The 24530-nt window shown below is 39.8% G+C and overlaps 1 protein-coding gene across 1 annotated transcript in view; it reads left to right on the top strand.

Annotated features, from left to right (window-relative positions):
* The first annotated feature begins 1503 nt into the window (after nt 1-1503).
* Nucleotides 1504-24530, top strand: part of ZSCAN21 (zinc finger and SCAN domain containing 21) — a 39741-nt gene continuing 16714 nt past the window's right edge. The window contains exons 1-7 of the mRNA XM_006918646.2: nt 1504-1677; nt 7979-8495; nt 8904-9057; nt 11038-11129; nt 11413-11539; nt 13724-14561; nt 16530-16949. Of these exons, the coding sequence (XP_006918708.2) occupies nt 8070-8495; nt 8904-9057; nt 11038-11129; nt 11413-11539; nt 13724-14561; nt 16530-16949 (2057 nt within the window). The 5' untranslated portion in view covers nt 1504-1677; nt 7979-8069. The remainder of the gene's footprint in view (nt 1678-7978; nt 8496-8903; nt 9058-11037; nt 11130-11412; nt 11540-13723; nt 14562-16529; nt 16950-24530) is intronic.

Genomic DNA, 24530 nt, shown 5'->3' with positions numbered 1-24530 from the left:
AGACTCTTTTGTTGGCCAGGGGTTCAAAGAACACTCAGGGAAGTAAGGGGACAGAGCACAATGGCATCTGCAACAAAGTCAAGCAATGCAGAGAATAAACATTGTTTGGGGCCTGAAAATTATTCAAGCTGTCACCTCATTATGCTGTGGGCCCTTATTACTAGGTGACTGGGTTCCCTTCTGTGTAGTCTGCCATGTGGTGTGCTTGTCTTTGTCTCTATAGCTCGGTTTGTTTTTTTCTCTACTCAAGCCTCTGCTCACTCTTGACTTCCATGGCTTCTATTACCTAATGGCTTCTGCTTACTGATTTCTGCTTGCCCCCCAGTTTTCTGCATCTCACATTTAAAATACCCAAGAAAGGGGATCTAATTGCTTTAGTTCCCTACAGTTCCATGAGAACTCTCAGACCAGGCCATGACCATAGTTCCACTGGTCAGCATATAAAGAAACTGTGCTTCCATCAGGTGCCCAAACCTGATCCCATCAGCTTTGGTCCAAAAAGTGGTGATACAGCATGAAAGTGGCAGGTACTTCAAGCATACCAGACACTTATCTAATACAACTATAGTTTTGAACTATGTTTAAAATAATAAATTAAAATATGTATTAAATACATACGAAAACAGAGAGGAAAGGGATAAATGAAAGCCATCATACGTGGAGGAATTACACGATTATTTTTCTCTATTTTGGAATTTTCATTTAATGATACTGTAATTGCTTTATAGTTTTCAAGTATTTGAAAACTATAACCTCCCCCAAGCAATTTTAGTCATGCAACCAAGCTACTGAGTTCAATTTTTCCATGAACTTGTCTTGGAACAAAGAGCTATGACACAACCATTAAAGCCCTTGGTTAACCTTGCACATAAAATGAAGCAACTTATCTTGCCAGGTAAAAGTAAAGGCCATAATTATAAGTTGTGAAAACACCTTGAAGGCAAAAGTGTCTTGTTATTACTATGAAAACTCCTTTTAAACTGCTATAACAGCATATACCACATAAACAAAACACAGAAATAACTTGGTTGTGGAAAGCCGTCCTTTGTCTACCCACCAAGTATTTGAAAATACCAGCCACTCAATTGGCAGACATCTCCAGGGCCCAAGAGAAGCAATCACGGCAGTTTTGTGAAACCAGCCACCCGTGACTTCACTTTGATCTTTCTCGGTCTACACCTTTGTTTCAGTTCCTCTGCCACAGACATACAATTACCAAATATTATTATTGCTCGATAATAACTATAATTACAAGGACTACCCAAGATGGAAAAGACAGCAGAAATCGAATTTTCATACGAATTGGCGTATGAGCTGGACAGTCTCGTAAAGCCTGAACCCCCTTCTCGTCGGTCCCCAGTATTAATTCAGGGCGCACAAGCACAGGCCGAGAACCTCAAAGGTGGACGCTTTACCACCTTCCCGACCGCAAGCGCCGGGTCTACGATTCAGAAACTGAGATGCCAAATCCTCCCGCTCTCCTAGAGAGAACCCGGAAGCGCAGCGCAGTCCCGGAAGGTGAGGTGCTGACACACTTCCGGCCTTTGTGACTCATTGTGTCTGTGTGGAGGCGTCGGGAGGGCCTAGGTCCTTGTGCAGCGCCCTTCGGCCGGCCTGAGCCCCAGAGTCAGCTCCCCTTTCTCGCCCAGCGCCCCAAGGCCGCTCCCGGTGCTCACGGTGAGACTTGGGCCGGCCTCTGGGGAGGGCGGGCGGGGCCGCAGGGGGGTGTACGTGAGGGTGGGCTCTGCAGCTGCGGCCCCGGGGTCCCCTCCAGGCAGCCCGGGCGGAGTGTGAAGAGAGTCCCAGTCCCTGTCTCCAGGCCTGGCCGTAGGATGCGCCGTCCCCCCAGGGAGACGTCCCCGCCCCACCCCCGGGTCCATGCGGGGAGGAGGCGAGGGTCTAGTGACTGGGGGTGCTCAGAGACTGGGGGCAGGCGGGCTGTGGGCTCCTTCCGGGCCCCTCGCCCGCAGTGTCATCATCGTCATTTGACGTTTCGCTAGCGAACCGATGACCCTTGTCTGATTTTTCTGCTCTCCCGTCGTCGCCATTTGCTTTGAATCCAGTGAGATTTTTTTCGGGCTCCTTCAGGACCTTGAGGTGGAAAATGAGAAAGGCCGAGAAATGGACATGTTTTGAAGTGCCGCATACGTGTTTCCAGATCACCTGCTTCTCACCCCACCCGTATTCCCTGAGTGGTGATTAAAGAGTATTTGAAGCCTAGTCAGTGGAAAAAGAAGTGTTGCGAACCCACTCTCTCAGTTGTGTGGAATATTATGAAGTCTTTTAGACATGAGCTGTCAGGAAGATTAGATGGACTTTTCGCTTCTGGGTAGTGGCTCTGCTTGACTTGGCAGTGAAGAGTGAAGGGAATTTGTGGAAATTGCACCGGGCCATTAGGAGACTGAGTGACCTTGGATAAGAAAGATTTCACCAACTCTCGCTTTTGTTTTGTCATCAATAAAATTAACTAGGTTTTCTCAAAAGGTCCTTCCAACTTAGAAATTATTTAATTTAGTCTCTGTAATTGAAAAAGTCAGCTACAGTTTACCCTGACGCTACTACCTCCCTGCCCTCCCTTTCTTGCAATGCCTTTCCTACACAATAAAATACTTTCGTTATAGAGTGGCCGTTACATGGCCTGGGACCAAAGAAAGCATTTATTGTACAGGCCAGTGATAGGCGGTTTGGAGGTGGTCACTAAATACTTGTTGAATTGAATTGTGGAGAATTTATTGTAAACCAATCAACAAAGCACTGCTGGCTGAATGAAAATAGCTTTATTACATAGGGAACCATAATGATTATTTGCCCCAGAATGTTCCTCCAAGTTTGTATTGACTCTGAATTACTGTGCAAGATTTTTGTTCATTATTTCAGGCAGTTTTCACCAATCTTAAAATACAAACAGGGAAGCTAGCTGCTTGATACCATAGTCTTTTACTTATTCTCTATTTGATCTATGCATTTAAATTTTTTATGCCTTTATATTGCATCTAAATACACATTAGTGTTAAATCTTACTTTTTCATTTTGAGATAGCAATATTCTCTGTGTAGCTAGCTGTTTTTAAAGGTAGCTTTTTTATATTTTAAAATGGGTTATAGCTTTGTTCAAAAATTGGGCGGGGAGGGGGGTGTTTAAACTTTGAAGACTGCACCCTGGGAAGGATAATGGCTTGTTTAGAAAATAGCATTTAGAATACGCTGAGCTTGTAATTCCAAGCCCTTTTGTAAAAAAATTGTTCATATTTATTCTTGGTGAGAACCAGTTGTTGGGGGTTATCTTATCTAATTCAGCTGAGAGGCACCCAGAGGTAGTGTTCTGCTCCTCTGCATTCTTTCCTCTCCCCAAGTTTGACAGATAAAGATACTGAGTGCCAGAGAGGTTAAATAACTCACTCAGGGATGTGCAACTTATTTGTGGGAAACTAGAATTCAGATGTTCCAACCTGTACTGCTTTCATTATTGCAGGATTTCTCCTATTGCTTAATCTTTTAAGCAGGCTGAAAATTGGAAAGTACAGTATCATCTCTTAAATTTATTGAAAAAATTAAAATACTTCTCTAGTGCCTACTAAATGACAGACACTCTTTTTAAGTGCTTTACGGATGTTAACAGTTGTAATCCTTAAAACTGTGAGGCAAATACTGTTTTTATCCCCATTGTACAGATGAGGAACATGCAGAAAGAGATTAATTTGCCTAAAATCGTCAGCCAATAAGTGGTGGGACAGCTTAATGAAACTTCCAAGTAACCAATTTGAGGGCAACATTGAATGATGTCTGAATGGGCAAAAAATAGTAACATTGTAAATTCAGTCAAGTGTTTTTTAAAAACTAATGCTTGCAAGGAATCAAACTAAGTGGTCTAAGTACAAAGAAGCATACCGTTAACCATAGTCCAGTTGAGGAGGGAAGGCATGAAAAATTAAATTACAAGAAAGAAAAACAGCATGAGAACTTCCATAGCAGATGCTTGGTGGAGACCATTAGGGCCAGAGGTTTGGAGAGAGGAGAAAAGCTGTGTGCTCACATTATCTGGGAAACCTAAAATAAAACCCAGCCCTGCAACTTCTGTTGTGACTTTTCTCTCATCCAGAGTAGAAGCAGGGAAATGTTGGGGATGGAGGAGAGGACCTGTTGAAATTAAGGGAAGGTGCCCATGCCCTTGTCTCTGTCCCTTGAGGTCTCATTTCCAGAGTCTCTTCCTATTAAGTCCCATTGACCCAAAGAGTATCTTACTCTTTAAAACTCTGATCTAGGTTTGGGCACAAATCAAGAATCTTTTCCTTTATTCTCCTTAATATAGCTGAGACAGGATAGAATTTTCATAAAAATAGTCTTCTGATGCTAGGCTAGTTACTGCACTAGTTCTGCTTAGTTATCCTGATTGAAGATCCCACTGGGCTGATTGTAGATTATTCCCTGCTTGCATCTCCTGCTGTGTCTCCTTAGTCACACAGCTCTCTAGTGAAAATAATGGATGGCAAATGAGGCCTATTCCTATTCCTGAGTGGTCATCCTTCATAGGCCTTCCTCTTAGAATCTGTGTATACAAAAACCCTTTCTTACCCCACATGTTGGGACAGAGTGAGTTTGACATGATGGTTAGAGCTTGAACTGAGGAGTCCTACAGACCTAGTTTCAAATCCTGGCTCTACCGTTTAATTGCTTGTGACCTTGGGTATGTTGTTTAACGTCCGTAAACCTTAGTTTTGTCATTATAAATTGTGATAATTGTACCTACCTCTTAAGATTGTTGTGTAAACATTGGCTCTTACTATATCATGCCTACTAGAGGCTTCTTGAATTGAACAGCAGTGAGGGGCAAGTGGCCTTTTGCATTTCAGCTTAGCTCTGATGGATAAGTAGGCATTGAGTATGATGTGAGGAAAGGATGGCAATCATAATACAAAGCATATTTATGAAATACCGCGTAGACTCATTTTGCTGGATGGAAAAGATTCATGCAGGGGAGAGGGAGAATTATGAGAAATGAAGGGTGAGGGGAAACTGGGACTGAGTACTGGAGGGTGTTGGCACTAGACTAGGCAGGAGATACGAAGCTTCATTTAGGGTAGTGAAAATAATTGTGGGACATATATATAGCAGGAAAAGACAGTCTTTCTTTTGACTTTTCAGAAGAAAAAATAAACTAAGGCCGACAGGAATTATTTAGCCTTCAGTTGAGTTAAGATAACCAAAGGGATGATCTCTTGGACTACCTACTCCCTGCCTTTTTCTGCAGAGGTCCTGGCTGTTCTGATGGCCCCAGCTCCAGGGGTCCTCTTCCTACAAGCTACCTTGTTGACGCATCAGTTACTTCTCAGGGCTCCTCTAGTGCTCCTGTTGAAACCTTCTTAGAACTTTTGGGACATTCTGCTTTATACTTTAATTATTTGTGTAAAAATTGGAATGGGCTTCTCATCTTTATTCCAGTCAGTATAGCGGGAAACCTTGCATGTTGTAGATATGTAGAAATGTTTAGGAAATGGAAGGAGGGTGGGATACGAAACAAGTCTGAAGGAATCAATGGGAAGAGCTAGAAGATGGTTTGCAATAGGACTTTTACCAGTTTAAAGTCATTGGTGAAATGACTTAATTCCCTCATCCTCTTTACTTTTATGTAAAAGCATTTTTGAATGTAGCATTCTTTATTATTATAGGCTGCTATTTTAATAAGATTCTTGTTTTTCATTAAGGAAAAAAAATGATATAGAAAAACTAATCCTGTGATAAATCTCAGATTAAAATCATATTCTTTGTGATTAAAAGTCATCTCCAAACTTTTATGGTCACATATTCCTATCAGTAAAAATTATTTATAAAAATTACATAAATGTTTTATACCAACATTTTGTATAATAGAACAAAAAGTACATTAAAAGACATTAAATTGTACTATTAAAATTAACTTTTATACTTTAAATGTACGTGATCCCTTTGCCACCAAAATTACTAATGATTTTTTAATGAGAGCCATAGATTAAAAATGCTTTGCTAAAACTCTTGGCCTAACTCATTGTGATAGAGTAATTGAATGCTGTCTCTAAAACTTATATTTGATGCTTAATATTGATGGTTGTAAAGGTGAAAAAGATACTTCACAAAGATTTGTCAATTCAGATGGAGGAAATACATCATTGACTCTGTTTAGTAACTCACGATTGGTCCTGTCCGCCAATTAGATTTTTGTGGTTGAAATCCAAGAGATCACCCCTTTGGCCAGCTTAACCCAACTGGAATGCTTTTCCATTTTCCATGACCTTAAATCACCTGCTCTTACAAACCAATCAAAAAGTATTTTAGATTTTTTAACAAACAGGCTTAAGACCCACTAAATTCTTTGGGAGATTTTTAAACAGATTAAAAAATATTTCCAAGGTTTTTAAATGTGTAGGTAATAAGGATACTTAGTCATTTTTGGCAGTTAAAATAACAGTAGAAGTATTTCCCAGCATACATCTGTTCTCATAATAGTTCTTTCCTCACACTCCTTTTTTTTTTTTAAAGCAGCTACTTTCTCACTTATTGGTTGACTTCTTGTTTGATTTAGATCAACATTGGTTTTTGCCTCCTAATCTAGCTGAGTAAAACCTTGCTCTAGATAGAAACTTCAGCTGTGCCATTTTCTTGTTCATGTGTGTTTGCGTCATTAGTATTTCCTGTAATTGTAGTTTCTCTGCAAGAATCTTTAAAGCTACTTGTCTTCTTTTTTTGAGATATAATTGACATATAACATTAGTTTCGGGTGTACCACATAATGATTTGATATTTATATACATTGTGAAATGATCACCACGATAAAGCTAGTTAACATCTGTCACCATAGTTAAAAATATTTTTCTTGTGATGAGAATTTTTAAGATCTACTCTCAGCAACTTTCAAATATACAATACAATATTATTAACTATAGTCACCATGCTGTGCATTACATCCAGGACTTACTTATTTTATAACTGGAAGTTTGTATCATTTGACGTCCTTCACTCACTTCACCTACTTCCTGTTCCCCCGTGCTTGTCTCTTATGAAGGTAAGATTATTCAGAGCCAGATAAAATGATCCATTATTTCATATAACTGGTCTCATAAACCAGGAAACATCACAATACCTAAAAATGAACAAGTGAATGAGGGTACCTTGGCAGCCCTCTGTGTGAGTGAACAGGGGCTCCTGCTCTTCCCTTTAGACTTAGCGAGGCATCTGTAAAAATAATAGAAATAGCTAGATAGTAGATTAGTAAGTCTGGGGCTTCAAATTTACTCCACTAGGTAGGTAGCCATTTGCTCTAAGCAAATAAGTTATCTAAGCCTCAGTCATGTCATCTATAAAATGGTACTAATGTCTACGGCTATGCTACCCTGAACAAGCCCGATCCCGTCTGATCTCAGAAGCTAAGCAGGGTCGGGCCTGGTTAGTACTTGGATGAGAGATCACCTATTTATTAAAGGAAGGAAGGAAAGGTCCTTGCAATCTGTGAGGTCAACCAAGGATTGCCTTGCCTAAAAAAAAAAAAAAAAATGGTACTAGCAGTTGTGCCAATCTGCTGTAGTTATTATAGGAGGAAATAAGTGTGTGTGTACTGCTAGAAGCCTGTTGCTTGCACCCAGCTAACATTCAGCCATCACTGTAAGGCATCGTGTCATAACCTATTGTCATCCTGGAGATAAGGTGCTCAGACTCAGGCAAACACACTCTAAGGGTAGAATTCCCGCATTGGAGGTTTCTGTTTGCAAACCATAATGTGCAAAGTGACAGTGTAAACTGTACAGCTCTGAGGGTTTGTTTTTTTTTTTTAACTATTCAGAGTTTTTTAACTATTCAACTATTTTTTAACTTTTTAACTATTTAACTATTTTTTTTTAACTATTCAGAGTTTTTTAACTATTCCTAGTGCCTTGGTGTATAGCCTTGTACAAAGTGTTAGCACCGTTAACTTTTCATAAAAGTACTAATAACTTTTTTTAATACTTCAGGAATAGTACAGAAACAGATACAGAAAACATCTCCTAGAACAGAAAGGAGAGCACAGACCCTATTTGGATCAAGTCAGTTCCCTGAACCTGAATGATGACTGCTGAATCAAGGGAAGCCACGGGTCTGTCCCCACAGGCTGCCCAGGAGAAAGACGGTATTGTAATAGTAAAGGTAGAAGAGGAAGATGAAGAAGACCACATGTGGGGGCAGGATTCCAGCCTGCAGGAGACTCCTCCTCCTGACCCAGAGATCTTCCGCCAACGTTTCAGGCACTTCTGTTATCAGAACACTTTTGGGCCTCGAGAGGCTCTCAGTCGACTGAAGGAACTTTGTCATCAGTGGTTACGACCAGAGATAAACACGAAGGAGCAGATCCTAGAGCTGCTGGTGCTGGAGCAGTTCCTTTCCATCTTGCCCAAGGAGCTCCAAGTCTGGCTTCAGGAATACCGTCCTGATAGTGGGGAGGAGGCCGTGACCCTTCTAGAAGATTTGGAGCTTGATTTATCAGGACAGCAGGTAAGAAGAGGTGAAACCTGTTATGTGTGGGCAGCACGTGGACTTTGAGACTGGAGCAAAGAGAAAGTTACTGATTTAAAGCTCATATTAGTAGTCTTAGTATTAGGAGTTTAGTATTAGACTAGCATTAGTAGCATTAGTATTAACATATAAGCTACTATATATATAGTATATAATAGCTATATATGTATATATAATATTACACATATAATAAACTACCAACATATAAGCTACTATTAATACAAACTAGTATTAGTAGTCAATGGTGGTTATTCCCCTTGCTTTGCTTGGATATTAAAAAGTATCATGGCCTTCTCCCACCTGCATCCACTGGTATACTTAAGGTCTTTTCCTTTAAAGTCCTGTTTAAAAGTGATTTACCCACAAACCCAACCTGTTTGTTCTCAGGTCCCAGGTCAAGTTCATGGACCTGAGATGCTCGCAAGGGGGATGGTGCCTCTGGATCCAATACAGGAGTCCTCGAGCTTTGATGTTCATCATGAGGCCACCCAGTCCCATTTCAAGCAATCATCTCGGAAACCCCGCCTCTTACAATCACGGGGTAAGAAGCAAGGTTTCTTGTGGGGATAGGAAACAAACTATCAAGATGGGTGTGCCCTCTCTCTGTTGCTAAGTGCCTGTAATAAAGAAGCATGTTTGTTTCTATTGTCATATATTATTGTCATTATTTTTAAATATTAGGGGAAATATAACTTATACACCAATGTCAGGAGTTAAATAATGTTACTAAGGAAGTAAATGAAATGTGTATAATGAACTTGGAAGGACTTTACATTGTTTATTGAATTGTTTGCATTCTGGATGTCTTAACAGATTTTTTTTTTACAGGAAAGTGCTGGGAAGAGACAATATATTTCCAGCTTGAGTTTTGAAACATATTATAATATGTCATAAATCACCTTATAAAGGATCATTTTAAAAGTTCATTTTATTTAAAATGTATAAAAAGATTGTGTAACATCACTTTTTTTCTAGGTTACTCTCAGAATTTTCAAAGAATGAGAAAGGATGGAAAAATTTTATTTTTGGTTGAGAAACGAGGGAAAAATCATTTCAGAGTCATAAATAATCAGTTTGATTATTTTTCCTTTTGGGGAAATATTAATACCGAATTTTAAATCAAAATATTGCATAGAAATCAGCAAAAACAATAACATTCTAAAAGTATAGTTGTTCAAAAATAGTTTTTAAAGGCACATTTTTTTAACCAATGTGTTTATTTGTGATGACATTTAAGGTATGAATATCAGAGCTAAAGGAAGCATTCTCTTCTGTGGATTCTGGAGGATAGTCAGCTATCATATGCTGGAGAATTTTGTGGAAACCAATGCACTGTGATGTTTAACCCACCATTGACCACATTGTCCCAGTTATGACTTTCTCAGGCTTATAATGTCTCCACACTCTACAAGGAGTGAAGTCAGGAAATTGAAGAGGCTATTTATGATTTAAAGTGCCAGATTAGAGCTTCAGGTTGCCATAGTAACCGTTTTAGAGACCCTGGTACATATAATTATTACTTAGCAAATAGTTCTTCAACCAGCTGAGGCATATGCCTTTATTCTCAATTTCTTCTTCATGCTATTCATCTTCCAGAGTGTTACCTAACTCTTGGAAGGTTAAAGTGCTTTTGCTTATCTTATTTTTGTACCATCTGAAATAGCTACAAGTTTAGTAATTCAGGTTCAAATTTATTTCTCTAATATCTTTGCAGCTCAGTAACATCTGTAACATTTCCAGATCTAATATTACTTGGCAAAGGGGGATTTTAATTTTACAGTTTAAAATTTTTCTAATTGTTCTTACCCATTGCATTTAGTTTGATCATATGATACATTATAAATAACTTTTATTAGATGAGTGTCAGCCCATACCTTTATACTTATAAATGTCTCATTAACATTTGAACCATGTATACATTTTATCAAAAAACTGGATAAGTGAGGGAGAAAAGTAGAGGGACAAAAAATGACAAAACTTAACCCAGAAGTAAGAAGACCCCCTTTCTATCTTGTGTTTCAAGATATTACTACTAAAGATTTTTAAACCTCTGTTGGATTTTTCACAAATAAATGGAATTCTGATGTCCTGGTACTTGTTCCTTGGACTAGAGGAAATTAAACTTTAAGCCAGGCTTGAATCACGGGCTGAGTGTTACCCACTTATGTAACTGAGAGTAGGAACCTGGATTCTAGATCTGGCTCTGCCATCCTAAACCGTGTGACATTAGACAAGTCATTTGCCCTTTCAGGTCTTCAGTTTCCGCTTCTTTAAAACAAAGGGATTAGACCAAGCGATTTTAAGGACTTATTTTTATGACTCCTTGTGACTCCTGCTTAAGAATAGAAGTCTTAGAAAAATAGAGATCACTTTTTTATATATTTATATTCTTTCTAGTTCTCTATTCTGTAGTTAAACATTGAACATGGTGGTGCAAGAAAAAGAGTGTCCCTGGGCCCTTCTTTGATGGGAGGCCCAAAGCAGAGCTGGTTTAACTCACAGCCCCTTTCTCCTCCCTCAGCTCTCCCTGCCACCCATGTTCCTGCCCCTCATCACGAGGGGAGTCCCAGAGACCAGGCGATGGCATCTGCACTATTCACAGCAGATTCCCAGGTGAGCTGTGGGCCCCTCTGCCCTCCTGAGTCCCTCGTACCTGCCTTTCTTCCTGGAGCTCTTTTAGCAGTCTCCACCCAGGACACTCACTCTTGATATCCCTGCCCACAGAATAGCCCCAACCACCCACCCACCCCAATCCACCAGAGCCTGGCATGGTCACTGTTTCTTTCCCAGCATCCTGTAGGTTTGCAGTCACCTCTGTCCCTAACTCCAGGTTTGGGCAGTGGGTTTGTCCCTGAGCTTTGGGAAAACTGAGTGTGGGGATCTCATATTATTTCAGGCAATGGTGAAGATCGAGGACATGGCCGTGTCTCTCATCCTGGAGGAATGGGGATGTCAGAACCTGGCTCGGAGGAATCTCAGTAGGGACAACAGGCAGGAGAATTATGGGAACGTGTTTTCCCAGGGTAAGACTGATGCAGGATTATTGTCTGATAAGATTGTTTTGACTCTTTTTTTGTTGTTGTTAGTTTTCAGATCTCTGATGTGTTTAGTTGAGTGTTGACAGGATTTAGAGACTACTGAGCCCCTTTCCTCAGACCAGATAGAAAATGAGAAAATTTGTGTTCATGTAACCCCAAAAGCCTGGGGCTGTGACTCACTTATTCCACGTGGGTTTTTTACCTCTAGATAGTTTTTGCTGTTTGAAATCAGAAATACTCTTGTAGTCTGAGTCCTCATCTCTTCCACTATTCCATTACCTGGGAGGATTCTGCTCCACCCGTCGTAGGTTACGATTTAGGTGCCTCTGGTGGGGAGTATCTGTATTTCCTAGTGTAGAGGACCAGATGAGAATTGATCATCGATCTAATCCTAACCTGATACCACATTTCTGAACCTACCAAGCAAGCATCCGTCCGTGGGCTGTCTTCTTCCATCCTCTGAGTGCCGCTCTGTGACAGCTTTGCATAATTCTATGAACTTGCACCTGTACCTCTCATGTTCAAGATTTCCAATTTCCAAACTTACTAGTAATCTGTGAAGAGCTCTGGTTCCTGGGTGTGTAGTAAAAACAAATCCTAAGAGGCAAAAATCAGATAAAACAGAGTGACACAGTTGACAAACATTCCCATTTGTCTCTGGTAGATCTCAACCTCTGGGAGACAGTACTGCAAAGAAGCTCTGAACTAAGTCTTGTCATAGGAGAGTTCACAGTGAGGCTTCTGCCTGGGGAGGGCAGCGGGATGGCGAATGAAGGAAGACTTCATGAAGAAAGGATGTTCTAAAGAAATGTCAGGTTTTGTTTTGAACCATTGAGATAACTGGGGTTTATGGTTTCTTGATACTTGCTCTTTGGACTAGATGAAAATTAAGCCAAGGAACTGATCTGTGTTTATGAGCTGGGTATTACATACTCCATAACGGAAAAAAAAATTGGGAACAGCCTGAGAACTATCCAGATAGTGAAGGACCTTAACTATCTGGAATTCAAAAAAAGTAGACCAATTTCCTCTTTTTTAAGATCGGTTCAGTATTTATGGCGATTTCATCAGTAATGTCAGGGGTTAGATGTTGTTCAGCTCCCTCAGGAGTTACATTCAGCGGGCTGTTTGGCATACTGCAGACCTTCTTGGACAGGTTTCTTAAGGCCAGATAAGTAAAAAGTAGAGTTGGGATATTTGGGGGGTTTTTTCCTAGGTAAATGTAAACACATATCAAATAGTATATGTTTATTGAACAAGTTTTAATCTGTACTTAAAAACAAAGTGACTGTTGCAGTCCATATAAAAATATAGTTCAGTGTTTTAATATGCTGAATGTTAAAATGAGAAGATAAGCTCTGCATTTGTAAAATTTTGTTTTCTTCTAGTATTTCCTTCACGGACTATCTCTGGGATTGTTTTCAGGGGTTTTTTTTTGTCTTCAGTTATTCTTAGTTGGTTTTCATTGAAAGTATTATTTATGTTTACGAATGCCTTAACCAACTTCTTTACCCTCTCCTCATTTCTGTTGAGCATTGTCAGCCTTATGCTGCTCTCCCTACTAGAAAGAAACTATTTTTTGTGTCTGAAGGGCCACATAACCTGCCAAGTTCAGAGCTGCATGTTTTGCCCATGAACCATCTCATTGATAAAAATCTCACAGAATGGAGTTTTCGCTTTTTCTTTATTAACTATATTCCTTTATTTCTGCTAATGCCATTTACCATTTTCTAGGAAAGATCTGCCCATTCTCTATTTAAGCTCATAAATATATTAGAAATGGAACCTGATTTTCTAAATGTATATTTGTTCCTTCGAATTAATTATTGGGTGACCAAATAATAAAACTGAATTCTGACCGCTTATGTTCCTTAATTCTTCATCCCTTCCCTCCTTAACTGGTTCTGTTTCCTCTGCTCGTCCCCTACTGTGCGTTTGTTCATTCCCATCCTCTCTGCACACTCCTTCTGTTGCCCTTTCCACTCTTTGCCTGCTCTCTTATTTCCCAACTGTATTCCCTGTTTTCTCTATTTTTTCCCTTATTTTATCGATTAATATTGTGAAGTTATTTTGCAGGCATGTGGGAGCTTTCTGGAAAACAGTGTTACTTGATTAACGTATAGATTGAAAAGTAAAAGGTACTATTTGTATTTTTATTTGTTATGTTAGGTTGTGAAAACAGGAATGAGAATGAGGAGTCAACCTCCAAGGCTGAAATTGCAGAAGACTCAACATCACATGCGGAGACAAGAGGAAGAATTCAGAAAGATTTTGGAGAAAAACGTGAACAGCAGAGTAGAACAGCAGAAAGGCAGCAAAGAAATCCTGAGGAGAAAACTGGAAGAGAAAAGAGAGATTCGGGGCCAGCTACAGTCAAGGAAAAAAAACCCACCACGGGAGAGAGAGGTCCCAGGGAGAAAGGTAAAGGATTGGGAAGAAGCTTCAGTCTGAGTTCCAACTTTAACACCCCTGAAGAAGTTCCGACAGGAACAAAGTCTCATAGATGCGATGAATGTGGTAAATGCTTCACAAGGAGTTCAAGCCTTATTCGCCATAAAATCATCCACACTGGAGAAAAGCCCTATGAATGTAGTGAGTGTGGGAAAGCCTTCAGTCTGAACTCAAACCTTGTCCTGCATCAGAGAATCCACACAGGAGAAAAACCTCATGAATGTAATGAGTGCGGCAAAGCCTTCAGTCATAGTTCAAATCTCATTCTGCATCAGCGAATCCACTCTGGAGAGAAACCTTATGAATGTAATGAGTGTGGAAAGGCCTTCAGCCAGAGCTCAGACCTTACAAAACATCAGAGAATCCACACAGGGGAGAAACCCTATGAATGTAGTGAATGTGGAAAAGCTTTCAACCGAAACTCATACCTTATTTTGCATCGGCGAATTCACACCCGCGAAAAGCCCTATAAGTGCACCAAGTGCGGCAAGGCCTTCACCCGGAGCTCAACCCTCACTCTGCACCACAGAATCCATACCAGAGAGCGAGCCTCCGAGTACAGTCCAGCCTCCCTTGATGCGTTTGGAGCATTCCTGAAAAGCTGTGTGTAAAGTGAGAATTTGTCAACAAGCCATTTCCCCTTTTGTTTCCAAAATTATTTCAGAAAAGTGTGCCCATGAAAGGGAAAAAAACTTCCTCAACAGATTTTTAAAAATCACACTTAAGGATCCTTATAGTTAGATGAGCAGTGTTCTGCCTTTGCATAGTCTGTGGGCATGTAGTTCTTCCCCACAGTCCCTGCAGGGAAAAGCTAGTCCTGTGGATAAGCCACATGGAATTTCCACATGAGTAAAAGCACACACACAGTAATTGTCAAGCTTTTCGGTAATGAGGATACCTTTAAGGTGCTCTTGGACTCTCAGCAACCACAGTATAGAATTGAAAGATTAAGATTGGCTCCATGAAAATGATAACTGAGGTTAAAAGCTGCTTGCTGCAAACAAGCCCTGCTTGGCTAACATCTTGCTGTACCTTATTTCTCAAAAAAGAAGTATGGTTAAAAACTACATTGGGACATGCTGCTCAAACTAGTTATATATACAATACATTATATATATGACACTGGTAGCCTACCAAAGCTATAGAAATCTAGGACTGTGCTGATCAGTATCAAACCAAAGATTTCTATCTCTTCCTAAAGAGAGGGTTTGTGCACCAGTCTACAGTTCCAAAGGACTGCCACAAATGTAGATTGCTTTATCCTCATCGCTGAGATAAATTCTACTGAAATGGCAACAGTGATTCAAAACACATCTCCCTTCTGGAAGAAATCCCTAAAGCACTATCACACCCCTAAATGCATTTCTCCACAAGTTAGCACTTAATTACATAGTGTCTTTTAATCCTTCATTGTTTTGTGTATGTGAAAGTCTTCATTCCCCTCCGCCCCCAAAGAGATGCTTTGATCACCAAGGGATATTTTTATATCTCTCACAGCACTGGACACAGTGTTGAACACATAAGAGGCACTCATTATGACTGACTTCTAACAGGACTTTTACATTTATGTTAAAGCCCTGTGAATCATGAGTACCTGAAATATGGTAGCCTGGCCCAAATTTTGAAGAGGACCTTTAGAGCCTGAGGCATGCTAAAGCTCTAGGGTCTGATTCTATTTTAGTCCTAAATAGAAAAGAAAGATGCTGGTTAGCCACCTGCATAGACTTTTTCTAAACACGGATCAGTGAATAAATACCATGAAGTGTCAGAAATGACTCTGTTGTCATCTTAAAAATACAAAAACTTTAATAAGGCCATTTTTCGACATCTTTCTATGGCAAAGATCTTAGCCAGAATTCTCTTCAGTCAACTGCTGAACTACACAATGATTTGGGCACTTTCTGAATCATTTGTAACTTAATATAGTTCAGAAGATGTAATTTTTATTGCTTTTCAGAAAAAAGAAAGTTGTAGGGAGTGTTTTTTCCCCCACACTTTGCAGAAACTCCACAAAAGCATATGACATTAGCTGGCAGTTACTAAATGTGTTTCTCTGAGAAGTTCACCAATGTGCTAAGATTTGGTTGGTTGTATCATAGTCATACTGCACAGTGTCTTTTCTCATCACAGAGGTGAGGTTATGAAACTTTGATCTTTTCCATCATCTGTGCAGGAGGATGCAATTGGCTGCTGGGAAGCTATTAGAAAGACTTTTCAGATAAACAGACATGAGACCCAGGTATCGTGGGCTACATAGGTAGTCATCTGGGACTCAGGGATGACTATGCTCATGAGAGCATGCACCTGATTGTCCTGATTGTGGACAGCTCTGTAAGAACTTAGACGCATAGACTACAAAGTGAAGAGAAAAGAGAGATTCGGGGCCAGCTACAGTCAAGGAAAAAAAACCCACCACGGGAGAGAGAGGTCCCAGGGAGAAAGGTAAAGGATTGGGAAGAAGCTTCAGTCTGAGTTCCAACTTTAACACCCCTGAAGAAGTTCCGACAGGAACAAAGTCTCATAGATGCGATGAATGTGGTAAATGCTTCACAAGGAGTTCAAGCCTTATTCGCCATAAAATCATCCACACTGGAGAAAAGCCCTATGAATGTAGTGAGTGTGGGAAAGCCTTCAGTCTGAACTCAAACCTTGTCCTGCATCAGAGAATCCACACAGGAGAAAAACCTCATGAATGTAATGAGTGCGGCAAAGCCTTCAGTCATAGTTCAAATCTCATTCTGCATCAGCGAATCCACTCTGGAGAGAAACCTTATGAATGTAATGAGTGTGGAAAGGCCTTCAGCCAGAGCTCAGACCTTACAAAACATCAGAGAATCCACACAGGGGAGAAACCCTATGAATGTAGTGAATGTGGAAAAGCTTTCAACCGAAACTCATACCTTATTTTGCATCGGCGAATTCACACCCGCGAAAAGCCCTATAAGTGCACCAAGTGCGGCAAGGCCTTCACCCGGAGCTCAACCCTCACTCTGCACCACAGAATCCATACCAGAGAGCGAGCCTCCGAGTACAGTCCAGCCTCCCTTGATGCGTTTGGAGCATTCCTGAAAAGCTGTGTGTAAAGTGAGAATTTGTCAACAAGCCATTTCCCCTTTTGTTTCCAAAATTATTTCAGAAAAGTGTGCCCATGAAAGGGAAAAAAACATCCTCAACAGATTTTTAAAAATCACACTTAAGGATCCTTATAGTTAGATGAGCAGTGTTCTGCCTTTGCATAGTCTGTGGGCATGTAGTTCTTCCCCACAGTCCCTGCAGGGAAAAGCTAGTCCTGTGGATAAGCCACATGGAATTTCCACATGAGTAAAAGCACACACACAGTAATTGTCAAGCTTTTCGGTAATGAGGATACCTTTAAGGTGCTCTTGGACTCTCAGCAACCACAGTATAGAATTGAAAGATTAAGATTGGCTCCATGAAAATGATAACTGAGGTTAAAAGCTGCTTGCTGCAAACAAGCCCTGCTTGGCTAACATCTTGCTGTACCTTATTTCTCAAAAAAGAAGTATGGTTAAAAACTACATTGGGACATGCTGCTCAAACTAGTTATATATACAATACATTATATATATGACACTGGTAGCCTACCAAAGCTATAGAAATCTAGGACTGTGCTGATCAGTATCAAACCAAAGATTTCTATCTCTTCCTAAAGAGAGGGTTTGTGCACCAGTCTACAGTTCCAAAGGACTGCCACAAATGTAGATTGCTTTATCCTCATCGCTGAGATAAATTCTACTGAAATGGCAACAGTGATTCAAAACACATCTCCCTTCTGGAAGAAATCCCTAAAGCACTATCACACCCCTAAATGCATTTCTCCACAAGTTAGCACTTAATTACATAGTGTCTTTTAATCCTTCATTGTTTTGTGTATGTGAAAGTCTTCATTCCCCTCCGCCCCCAAAGAGATGCTTTGATCACCAAGGGATATTTTTATATCTCTCACAGCACTGGACACAGTGTTGAACACATAAGAGGCACTCATTATGACTGACTTCTAACAGGACTTTTACATTTATGTTAAAGCCCTGTGAATCATGAGTACCTGAAATATGGTAGCCTGGCCCAAATTTTGAAGAGGACCTTTAGAGCCTGAGGCATGCTAAAGCTCTAGGGTCTGATTCTATTTTAGTCCTAAATAGAAAAGAAAGATGCTGGTTAGCCACCTGCATAGACTTTTTCTAAACACGGATCAGTGAATAAATACCATGAAGTGTCAGAAATGACTCTGTTGTCATCTTAAAAATACAAAAACTTTAATAAGGCCATTTTTCGACATCTTTCTATGGCAAAGATCTTAGCCAGAATTCTCTTCAGTCAACTGCTGAACTACACAATGATTTGGGCACTTTCTGAATCATTTGTAACTTAATATAGTTCAGAAGATGTAATTTTTATTGCTTTTCAGAAAAAAGAAAGTTGTAGGGAGTGTTTTTTCCCCCACACTTTGCAGAAACTCCACAAAAGCATATGACATTAGCTGGCAGTTACTAAATGTGTTTCTCTGAGAAGTTCACCAATGTGCTAAGATTTGGTTGGTTGTATCATAGTCATACTGCACAGTGTCTTTTCTCATCACAGAGGTGAGGTTATGAAACTTTGATCTTTTCCATCATCTGTGCAGGAGGATGCAATTGGCTGCTGGGAAGCTATTAGAAAGACTTTTCAGATAAACAGACATGAGACCCAGGTATCGTGGGCTACATAGGTAGTCATCTGGGACTCAGGGATGACTATGCTCATGAGAGCATGCACCTGATTGTCCTGATTGTGGACAGCTCTGTAAGAACTTAGACGCATAGACTACAAACACCTGAAGACTAACCCCAGAACAGAACCCCACATAGAGTTTGAGATTTCCCGTCGAGAAACAGAACTAAAGCTGTCATCATTTTGATCCCTAACCAACAACTCAAGCCCATGGCTTTATGGGGAGCCAGTCAGATGGGAGCAGCTGTGGTCTCAGCTCCAGACCAAACTAAAATTCTGGACAGCAGTAATTCTTTGGCCTCTCCATAAGTTGGACCAACCACAGCTTCCCTGTTGTTTCTAAGTCGTTTCATCAGTGTTGCCTGGAGAAGGAAACTCCAAGGAAGTCGGCTGGTAACCAGAATATTTCTGTCCATCCAATTTGAGAAAAACAAATGATACTCCAGAAGAGTATACCTAAGTAACATTTTATAGTAAAGTGAAGGTGGAAGAAATGCTTTCGGGATTTTCTTCAAAGAGTGAGCCACAGTGATGGTTGTCTGGTAAACTGCCAGTGCTTTTGAGCAAAGACTTGTTGCTGGGAAGCAACAAAGCAGTGAGGTGCTTAACTCCAGGCACTGATCAAAGCACTGACTGTTCTTAAGAGGAAAAGAACTTTGGTTGGTTCCACATTGGCTTTTTTAGCCACAACCACATGCTGATGTAATTCAGCCATTTTTTTAAATGCAAGTTAACTATAATCTGTGCCCCCACATTTAATTCCCATTTTTCTGGGACGTCGTACTGACTGTGGGATAGCCACTGCAATTGCCTCAGATCTTCAGCAGATGCACTCCTTGAAGCAGCTATTTGAAGATACATTTTCTGAAGAAAACAGGCTACAGCTGTTGAATTAAAACCATTTGCATTGCATTTATCAGCTGCTCAGTGCAAAGTGTAATTAGGTCATGGTCAAAAAGGTTTACAACATCTAACTAGTGCTCAGGGTAGTCATTCAAACATTCTTGCCTGGCTGAAGTCTGCTAACTTTAAATACACTATAGTTAACCAGTAGTATGTTAGTTGACCTAATGGAAGTTTTCAAAAGGTTTTTTAAAATAACCTTAACCTTGCTGGGAAGAGAAGTAAAATTCTTTTAAGTTGTGTGGTATTTGTCCCTAATCCAGCCTGGCAGGCAAGGCGAAAGCCTAGGAATAAAGATGCATGAGGCATCTTGATATGTAAGGCACTTAGTATTTTATTAAAGGCGTAAAAGTGAAACTGCTAAATATGTACAGAGAGGTCAATATGTTTGATAGGTGAGAATCCACATCTTATGTACATCAGAACATTCCAGAAGAGAACATCTTGAATGTGATAATATGGCAAAGCCTTTAATCACATCTCAGCCCTTAGCATCAGAAAGCTTACACTGTAAATAAATGTTATTAATATATGTGAGGAAAACATTCATGTATAGCACTCATTGCTTTGGACAGAAAAATAATTCCATCAGTATGTTTCAATCATGTAATGAATTTCAGAAACACTGCAGAGGATGCTCAATCTTAACTCCAGAGGATCCACAGAGGGGGAAAAAAATGTGGGGAAATGCTAAAGAAATAGCAAAATGTGCAACTTCTTACAAAAATTGTCAGTATTGGGTACTTCTTTATATTTTGTATGACCAAAATGTCAGTGTCTGTGTTTTGTACCTCCAGCCCCTGTTATTCTGTATATTCCTTGTAAACAGATGAGATGATGTATTTTATTTTAATCTACTTGACAGAACACATCACTCCAAAAGAGCAAAGTTTTTGGAGTGAGTAGTGAAGAAGTCAATGTCATTATAGACAGCAAATCAATTCACAGAACTGAGGAGAGGGAATATGAGGAAAACCTTCATAGTTTGGTGCTTATCAAATTCAGAGAGGAGGTTAGTAGATTGATAAGGAGAGAGGTTAATAGGGTATAAAATGGAACAATTCCTAGAAACATCTGTAGCTTCCTGAGAGTTTTCAAAGCAAGGAAGTTGACCTTTTAGCTGCCAGTTCATCATTTCAGGCAGAGAATGTGTTTCTGAGCTTTTAAAGAGAATAAGGTCTTCGTGAATCAAGGATGGGGAATGTACCAGAAAAATCAATGGGACCACTTAATTTGACCAGATTCTGTAAACCATAGTCCTGCTTCCTCCCCAATCCCCCACCCACTAACTCTTAAATTTCTGTGCTTAAAAAATTGGGGATAGGAAAACACCAAGATGAGCTCTTTCCTGGAAAATAGGCACAGATGCATCCAGTTCCAGCATTGCAGGAAGTTTTTGTGATAAGCATTTTGCAGTATTCCTTTTGGCTGTGCTCTTGTGTACCTTCCCTACTCCCATTTACTTCCCCTGGTTTATGACTATTAGTAGAGAGGAGTTGTGAAGATTTATAGCTGTGAAAGATTTTTTTTTTCCTAGTTTTTATCCTGGAGTTCATCACCTTTATTCCAGAGTCTGGTCATGTTAATGTACTCATCTAAAGCTAGCTAACCAGGTTCATTTTACCATCCTAGAAAATCCATTGTGTGAATTGGAGTAACAGTATTAAAATATAGTCAAATAGTGACGGCAGTACTTGCCAGGGAAGCCATGTTTTTGTGTGTCCCACCCTGATCAACTTCTCAAAAAATATTTATGAGGGAGCTGGGGTTCCCCATCTGGTAAACCAAATGAAGGTCTGCAGGTTGCAAGTGAAATTAGAATCAGAGAAATGGAAATTAAGTCGTATAAGTAGATCTTTTCGTAGAAGTTAGAGTAGATTTTTATTTCAAATACTACTGGAGAATTTAATAAGCATTATTTGAAAATTTTTCCTAACAGATTTAGGTTTCATTTTTAGAATGGATACTACTGTACATTTAAAAGCAGTTATTTTGCTATTCAAATTAATTTTTTATTGTGTCTGAAAATGAAATCTGTTTTACTTTTCAAAGCTTTGTAAAACAAACTTGAAGTTATAGGGAGGTAAGCCATCTCCAATTCTGCAGGTCAAACAAAAGCTAGGGAAATACTTTGAACATCTCATAAAACAATGTCTTAACGTGAGAACTTAGTTTCATATTGTTTGGTTCTATTTAATTTTGGACACCACAAACCTCATATTTTTCTCTTAAAACAGTGAAAGGTAAAGAGTGGGCATTAAGTTGACTTCTAAACAGTGGTTTCCTGTTACTTGAACAGATTTTTAAAAAATCTTTTTGTGATTCTCACTTCCATTTACTAAAGAATCGTGACTCACTTCAAATTACACAGTAATCAACAAAGTTAATTGGTTGTAAATTTTTATTTTCTCCTTTCACCGAGCACTCATTAAGCAGTGAGGCTGACTGTTTTAAGATAGATCTGTGAGTGATTGAAAGGTGGTATTAAAACTTGGATTTTATTCCAGTTTCAGATCTGGGTTTTAAGTTCCTTTGGTCCAGGGGAGGGACTAAGCAGCTGCAATCACCTTGAATAACTATCATTTAGCCTCCAGACAAGTTCAGGTGCGTTAGGAGAGAGAGTGGAGAAGAAGGGTTGTAACAGCCCAGAACTCCCAGCTGAGGAAGAGTAAATAACAAGGCCTGCTAGAGAAACGTGGGATGTGTTGAGACCAGTGCTCCCTTGCCTTTCTCCTCACCTAAACTACTTAATAGTTTAAAGTTTTAGTCTGCCCTGACAAGGACAAAGCATGTTAGACTTAGAGATGCTTCTGCGAGTTAGCAGGTGTTATTACAAGATAACATATGAGAGGGTGGGGTGGGAGGAAGCAGATTGTGAGTATGCAGAAAAATCTAAATATGAATTTAGGGTCGGGTGGGATATGCAAGCAAAATCAGTTATTTTAAAATAAACGTATTTTTATTAACTTTTAGTTAAATATAGATTATTACAATCAACACAACATGATAAGCCTAAGTATATAGAGAGCTAACTCAGGCATTGTCTTGTTTATCTGTAGACTGGATAAAACAAACCTTTTCTGTTTCATCAGTTCCTGGTTTCTTAGTTAAGAGTGAATTAGACCAAAAGAAGAAACTCGTCTTTGTATACCTGCACAATTATTGTTGTTAAAATCTGGCCTTTTTGTTTCACTAGTCTTTTGAAGAGTCCAGATGGTTGGTAGATGTTCAGTAAATGATTTTTAAATTTAATTTGTTCATTTAAAGTCCTGGTTAACATTTCTAGAAAGGCTACTTTTAGTAAATAATGGACTCTTAGGGGAAAGATGGGGTTTTTTTTAAGCTAGAGAACTCTTCCTTTGAAAATAATAATTTGAAACCTTGATTGAGGACTAAAGTTTCAATCATGAGGAATGGCAGCAAAATAAAATTTATATTTTTAGTCAATGGTTCATTTTAGGAGGCCGGTGGTATCTGACAAAGAAATTAGAGTAGTGAGGTTGGGGAAGGAAATTGTGGGGATTCGTAATAAATATTCTCTTTATGTTGTTTCTCTTCTGGGTCATGGTAAAACAATAAATTATCTCTAGGTGACAATATTTGTGGGGTTTTTTTGTTCTTGGTTGCAAAAATGCACGTTTTTGGTAAAGAAAATATAATTTCAAAATTAAAAACGAACTGTGACCCACAAACAATCTTTGCACAAATGAACATGTTTTAAATTAATTTTATAAGAGCTTCCTATGAAATATCACCTTAGAGCTCTAGGTGGCTTCTGGGAAAGGGCAACAAGATGAAAAGCCATAGGATAAAGTAGCTTTTTAATGATCCCCCAGAATAATTTTATAAGATGGAACCATTGAAATGACCTTTGACCAGTTTATGACTTAGAAAACTGAACATCCAAAAAAACGACAACTTCCTGCTTGTAGGTACAGCATGTAATCTGATAGTTGATACCTTCAAGCTGTGACCTCTAACCTAATAACCTTGTTTTGTTATTGCATAATATATTGAAACTGCAGTTTTTTTAAAAAAAAGTAAAGTACCACATATAAAAATATTTTTACACAGCTATCTTCACAACCAAATCTTGGTTCCAGGGAACTCCACCCTATCCTGTCTGTCTTAGCCTGTGTTCTCCCAGGGAGTAGAACCTGAGTTGAGGGCTCCTGTGCAGGAGATGTATTTGAGGAAATGACTCCAGAGAACAGAAGTGAGGGACAAAGTCGACAGAAATGGGAAGAAATCTAGTTATGTTATTGAACGTGGTGGTCACTGTTGTAGACAAGGCCCCGTGAAAGAGACTGGTCCCAAGTTGTTAAAGATGTGTGTGGAGAGGACCGGAGACTTCAGTGCTCCCAGGACAGTCAAGGGCCCCAGCATTCATAAAGGCCAGAGGTTACCTGCCAAGAGCTGCTCTCAACCTTTTATTCTGTCCACTCCACTTCAAACCCTGGTGACTTCCTCCACTTTCTCCATTCCTGTGCCTCAGTTACAGAGCTGCAGAAGGAAAATGTGCAGACAGGGGCACCTTCATTCTTACCCTTGCCCCTGCTAGGCAATCCTATTCTCTGCTGTCGTCGGGTTTTCAGTTTCTCCTGCTCCCCAAACTCCTATACCTACCACAGCTTCACCTAACCCTTTCTCATCAGATACCCCTCAATATTCTCTCCCAAGGGCCTCAGGCCATCCAGATGTGCTTCACTTTCTGGTCCTTCCTGCTCACTAGTGCCCCTCACCTTGCTGCCTGCAGGTGATGTAGTCTCACTCTGGTGCCTCCAGGCCCCTCCTAACCCCTCAGCACTTATTCTACATCACCATGAGCAAAAACCTGTAGCTTTAAGGAGCAAAAGCAAATTTTAAAAATCTTTCGTTTGACATTGTCCCT

Source organism: Pteropus alecto, unplaced genomic scaffold (genome assembly GCF_000325575.1).
Source record: "Pteropus alecto unplaced genomic scaffold, ASM32557v1 scaffold68, whole genome shotgun sequence".
In the NCBI taxonomy this organism is placed as follows: Eukaryota; Metazoa; Chordata; class Mammalia; order Chiroptera; family Pteropodidae; genus Pteropus; species Pteropus alecto.
This window is presented reverse-complemented; position numbering and strand designations above follow the sequence as displayed.